The 6306-nt window shown below is 42.2% G+C and overlaps 1 protein-coding gene across 1 annotated transcript; it reads left to right on the top strand.

Moving 5' to 3' along the window:
* Positions 1 to 4393: 4393 nt before the first annotated feature.
* LOC310829627 (olfactory receptor 6N2-like) lies at positions 4394 to 6306 on the top strand. Its single transcript, XM_083708333.1, has one exon. The coding sequence runs from the start codon at positions 5253 to 5255 to the stop codon at positions 6201 to 6203; it is 951 nt and encodes a 316-aa protein (XP_083564459.1). The 5' UTR covers positions 4394 to 5252; the 3' UTR covers positions 6204 to 6306.

The following is a 6306-nucleotide window of genomic DNA, read 5'->3' as shown; positions in this document are numbered from 1 at the left end:
CATCCTGTTTGGGGAGGGGTGGGGGAGAAAGAAAGAAAGTGATTCCGCCTTCATTACTGTTTGGACCTGCAAAAGTTTTATAAGACAATGAAAAGCTTGCAACTCTTTAATGACACATTGCTTGGTCCTAATAAAGGTATTACCCGATTGAGGACTTTAAAGGAAAAAGTGCTGTTTTGTTTTTAAATCCCTTCTTCCTCTTCTTTGGCGATCACTCGTAGCCGAGTAAGATTGTCTTCCATAGACACGGTTTTAACAGTGAGTCCGTAGGTGACTGTGGAGGCCAATTCTGGATCAACATGTCCTTCCACAGTGGGGACATTGGTTTCCGGGTGAGAGTTGATCACAGTGTGCCTTCCCCTTAGCACATTTCTCCCTTGCGTCCTGAGCTTGAGTGTCTTCCAAGCCCATGACACCTTTAGTAAAGGCTGTTCTCCAACTGGAGCGCTCGCAGGCCAGTGTTTCCCAGTTGTCAGTGTTTATACTACATTGTTTAGATTGGCCTTGAGACAGTCTTTAAACCTCTTTTGTTGACCACCAGCATTACGCTTTCCATTTTTAAGTTTGGTATAGAGTAGTTGCTTTGGAAGACGATCATCAGGCATCCACACAACATGACCAATCCAAGGAAGTTGATGTTGGAGAATCATTGCTTCAACACTTTGCTTCTTCCAGTAGACTGGTATTATTTTGCCTGTCTTCCCAAGTGATGTGTAAAAATTTTCGGAAACACCGTTGATTGAATCTTTCGAGGAGTTGGATATGGCGTTTATAAGTGGTCCATGTTTCACAAGCGTATATTAAGGTTGGCAGAACAATAGCTTTGTAAACAAACATTTTGGTTTCCCTGTGAATGTCCCACTCCTCAAACACTCTGCACTTCAATCAGGAGGAAAACCACACTCGCAGAGCTCAGGCAATGCTGGATTTCGGTATCAATGTTGACCCTTGTAGAAAGATAACTGCCAAGGTAGGAGAAGCGATCAACATTTTACAACGTTACACCATGTTTTTTGGATGTTGAGTGATAGGTCAAGCTTTTTGTAAGCTTCTGCAAAGATGTTTAGGATGGTTTGGAGGACATCTTCTGAGCTTGCGCACATTACGTTGTTATCAGCATACTGAAGCTCTATGACGGAAGTTATGGTAACCTTACTCTTTGCTTTCAGCCTGGTCAGATTGAAGAGCTTTGCATCTGTTCGATTTCTACTCTGGTGGGGAGTTTCCCTTCGACAAAGTGTAGGATCATGGCAAGGAAAATAATGAATAGAGTTGTGGCAATAACACAACCCTGTTTAACACCTGCTCCCACTGTGAATGGTTCACTTTGAGAGCCATTGTTACCTGAGATTGTTGCTGTCATATTATCATGGAGGAGCCGAATGATGTATACAAATTTATCTGGGCAGCCAATTTTCAGAAGGACAGTAAACAGGGCATTATGATTTACAGTCGAAAGCCTTAGTCAGGTCAATAAATGCCATATACAGGGCATTTGCTCTTTGCATTTTTCTTGAAGCTGTCAAGCGGTGAAAATCATGTCCACTGTCCCCCTAGAAGACCGAAAACCATTTTGGGATTCAGGAAGGGTCAGCTCGGATGTTGTTACGAAACGGTTTGCCAGGATCCTTGAAAGAATTTTGCCGGCTGCAGCTAATAGAGAGATGCCTAGATAGTTTCCACAATCAGTTCTGTCACCTTTTTTTAAGAGATTGATAATTTTGGCATCCCTAAAGTCTGCTGGGACTTCTTCTCTTTCCCAAACTTTTTCGATGAGCTTGTGAAGTTGTTGTACAAGTTCAATTCTGCCCACTTTGAAGATTTCCGCAGGTATCCCATCAGGTCCACTGGTTTTGTTGTTTTTCATTTGGTTAATAGCTGTACACAACTCTCCAGATTTGGAGATAATGCAAGCTTATCTTGAACTTGTTTTTGTGGAATTTGTGAGGGGACCTCAGCAGCTCCGGAGGAGTTGCGGCTAAGGAGATGTTGGTAATGTTCTTTCGCACAGTGCAATAGCTTCTTTATCTTTTAGAAGTGTGATACCATCTGCTGAGCGTACGGGGCATATGCCATGATTTATTGGCCCATAGTTTTTAAATCCCAGTGCACTCAAGAGCATATACATATATATGCATGCTCACACCCTGGAGTTAGCAGATAAGAAATAAACATTACATTGGTGGCTCCCAAACCTTTTTGGTCCACAGCCCCCTTGGTTCCATAAACTCATCCCCAGTGCCTTCTAATCTATAAAAAAGCATTATTCAGAATAGCAGTCTGCACCACCCACTAAGGAAGATAATAACACAATGAAATTCAAAAGGGTAACAATTAATTTCACATTTGTTCAAAAACAATTAAAATATTTAGTTCAACTGATTAAACCAATTTGATGGACTCAATCCAGTTATACCAGCTTTTCAAAGTCTGAGAGTCATTTACACCTCCAATGTCATCCCACTTGTCTCTTAGCACCCACTGTGTACTCCCATCACCACAACCCGGGGTGATTAACTGCCCACTTTGAGAACCATGGCACAGAGCTTTCCAAACTGTGTGTCATGACACACACCCTTCTCAAACACACATGCCCCTTTATTCACAGGCTCACAAAGACATGTAATAATGTACATGTGGAATGTAATAAGATGAGAAATCATTAAAACCCTGTATTTATTACATTGACTAACAAAGGAGAGATATTAAATAATAAATATAAAATGTTTTTAATGATTGGCTTATATTTATTTATTTATTTATTTATTATTAAAAATAAGAATTTATTTTCTCTGTTTTGTGAGCTGGTATTATAGATACAGCACAGAGAATCTCTGAAAATCATTTGAAAACACACACACACACAGAGAGAGAGAGAGAGAGAGAGAGAGAGAGAGAGAGAGAAGAGAACAACACCAATGCTGCCCCGACAGCCATTTAGTGGCCAAAGAAAAAGGCTTGTCAGAACAAAAAAGTTTGCTTGCTGGTGACAGGAAAGCTGACTAGGGCCAGTCTAGTCTCCCTTGGAAGGTAGTTCCACAATCTGGGAGCAGCCACCAAGAAGGCCCCCTCTTATCTTCACCAAACGTGCCTGTGAGTGTGATGGGACTGAGAGAAAGACTTCCTTGGAATATCTCAAAGCCGAGCAGAATCATATAGGGAGAGATGGTCTTTCAGATAGCCTGAACACAAGCTGTAGATCATAACCAAAGCTTTGAATGGTGCCTGGAAACGGACTGGTAGCCAGTGGGGATTTGTGAAACAAGATCTTTCAGTTCTCCCTTATGGTACTCAATTGAGCATCAAGTCCTAGCAGGAAACAGGACTGGATGAAGGCATGGCAATGAGGGATGAGTTCAAGGCAGCTGGATTAGCTGTATGATAAGGACTAGTTGGCCCTATTGGGGGGACGACAGTTTCCTCTTCCCTCTCAGAAGCTCCAAACAAGGGTCCCTGATTATCAACATCAGGATATATTTTTGGATTACAGCAATGCTAGGTGAAAAGGCCAGGCAAGTGTGGAGTCTTTTCTGTGGGTATTCAAGAGAACCAGTCTAGTTATGGAATATTCATCCACAGTGCTTAGTAAGGAGAAATCCTAAGATCTGAAAATAATGAAAATTACGTAGTGTGCACCATACAGGTGCACCATTGCGTTTCTTTTCTCTGAACTCTTCAGTGCATTTACTCACAAATAAACTCTGTGGGATTTACTACTCCCTGATGAGTGTGTTGTGTGAATTGCAGCCCAGAGGCTCCTGGGGTCTGTGAAAAAGAGTCAGCCTAATGTTTGGTGCCTCCAGAGTTTTTGGATCCAATTTCTTGCAGTCAAAAATCCTCCAGGTATAGTTGCATTTTAGGAGATATTTATATTTATTTATTTATATTTATACTCAGTAGGGTATGTTGATTTCCTGGAGAAACGGTTTTGTTCTCAAGAGCTATATTCTGAGGAATAATAAACAAGGGATGGCCACAGGGGTCTTGGATATGAATTATATTTTCCCATTGTGGACGAGGGGATTCGTACACCTAAAGGATTGTCTCACTTCTCTACACGCCGAACCAAAATCACTGCATTCTGCAGGAGAAGGCACCCTGTAGGTACTGCCTGAACATTCTGCACAATATCAGAATTGAGCCTTTGCCATTGGAGCATCTACTCCTTGGAACATTAAACATCAGAGAGGCAGCATCACTGTTGTTTTCTTGGCACCTGCCAAAGATGTTCTTCTTTCAACAAGTCTTCTAAATTAAGGTATTTGTCAATGTTGGTATCTGTTTTGGATGTAATTGGTATGTTATGTATGTCCTGTTGCTGTTTTAAATTTTCAACTTACCTAATTATCTATCTATATATCCACACACACCATATTTTATATTTACATTATTTTATGTATGTTTTTATTACATTGTAAATCACTTTGAGATGCCTCATGGGATGCAATTCATGGGTGAGACGTTATTATTATTATTACCATTATTATTATTATATCTTCTGAAAGCGTTGAGGAAATAATTCATCTGGCCTCCAGTCTCTGCTTCTTAATCTTGAATATTTGAAAACTGGCTGTGGTTTGTTAGAGGTGGAAAGAAAGACAAGCTGTATACACTCAGAGGCACTGTCATCACTCCCCAGATGCTATAGAGTCCTGGCATTGAAAGCAGAGTAAACACACAGCTCCCATTTCAGTCCCAGGTACCATGAGCAATTTCTTGTGATTGGTGGGAGCTGGCCACCTGCGACCCATCCTATTCTTGTGCACTACGTTTGCCTTCAGTGACTATACCCATTACTTTCAGCAGGGAGGGAGCACAGCAGTGCACAGCCTTTATTAACCATCGCTTCTAATACTAGGACACTGGTGGCACTGCCGTCTAAACCACTGAACCTCTTGGTTTAGTCCTGCTGGCCACATGACCCGGAAAGCACCAAGTAAAAGAAATGTTCCTCTTCCACTCCCACCCCCCAACCCACTGTTTTTTCCAATCATATCTGAGAATGGAAGTATGTGGTTCTATGTAATTGACACACAGATTCCCCCAAAAATTCTGGAGCTTTTGTTAAAAAGATTGAACTGTACTATACTATTTGTGTGGTCATAATAATCCTTGCAAACTTCAGGGAATAGTATCTTTCAAGTTACAGGAAAATGCTGTGAAAGTCTGAGGCAGACATGAACTCCATGACCTTTTATTCGCCAGCCTCTCATCTTCATAGATTTTATTTCATATTCTAGATTAGCCTACCTATGATGCAGGTTGAAGCTATCAATGGCACTTCAGTGTCTGAGTTTGAGCTTGATGGGTTCCTCAACTTGGGCGACTACGGCATACTCCTCTTTGCCATCTTCTTGGTGACCTACCTGCTCATCCTCAGTGCAAATGCTCTTATCTTAAGCCTCATCTCTGCCACTCCTCGTCTTCACGTCCCCATGTATTTCTTCATTGCTGTGTTGGCCACCTTGGAGGTGTTCTATACTACCATTACCATGCCCAGGGTGCTGGTAGACCTTCTGAGGAGCAAGAAGTCCATTTCCTTCAGGAGCTGCCTTCTGCAAATCTATTTCTTCCACAGTGTGGGTATCTCAGAGGCCTGCTTGCTTGCAGTGATGGCTTACGACCGGTACTTAGCCATCTGCACCCCGTTAACTTATATGACCAAGATGACGCCCCAACTTTGCATTCAGCTCGTGCTGGGATGCTGTGAGTGTGGTTTTGCGTGTCCTTTGCCGGAGATTGTTCTGACTTCCAGGTTGCCCTTCTGTGGGCCTAGTCATATAGATCATATATTCTGTGACTTCCCCCAGGTGATCAGTCTTGCTTGCACAGACATATCGACCAGCATCATGTTGGATTTTGCCCTCCACACCATCGCCATCCTGGCCCTCATCTTCCTCATCCTCCTCTCATACATGAAGATACTGAAAGTCATTGTTAAGATCAATAGCTCGGAGGGGCGCCAGAAGGCTTTTTCCACCTGTGCCTCCCACCTCATTGTGGTCCTTACTTTTTTTGGAACGACTGGCTTCATGTATATGCACTTGACATGGATGGGATCGGGACGTTATGACAAGATTGTTGCAGTCATCTACGCCTTTTTTATCCCTCTCTTCAACCCCATCATCTATTCTCTGAGAAACAAAGAAATCAGAGATGCGATCAGAAAGACTGTTGGGTTTCCATGTGCCAGCAACATATGAGGTGGTTTCTGAACTTCTTGGGACATCAGGAAGTCATTCCATGATCAAAAGTCATGCTCACCCAGCAATTGTTGCTGTAATTATGGTTTTTGAAAAGAAAAGA

This window comes from Podarcis gaigeae (genome assembly GCF_964106915.1).
Source record: "Podarcis gaigeae genome assembly, chromosome: 13".
Lineage (NCBI taxonomy): Eukaryota > Metazoa > Chordata > Lepidosauria > Squamata > Lacertidae > Podarcis > Podarcis gaigeae.
This window is presented reverse-complemented; position numbering and strand designations above follow the sequence as displayed.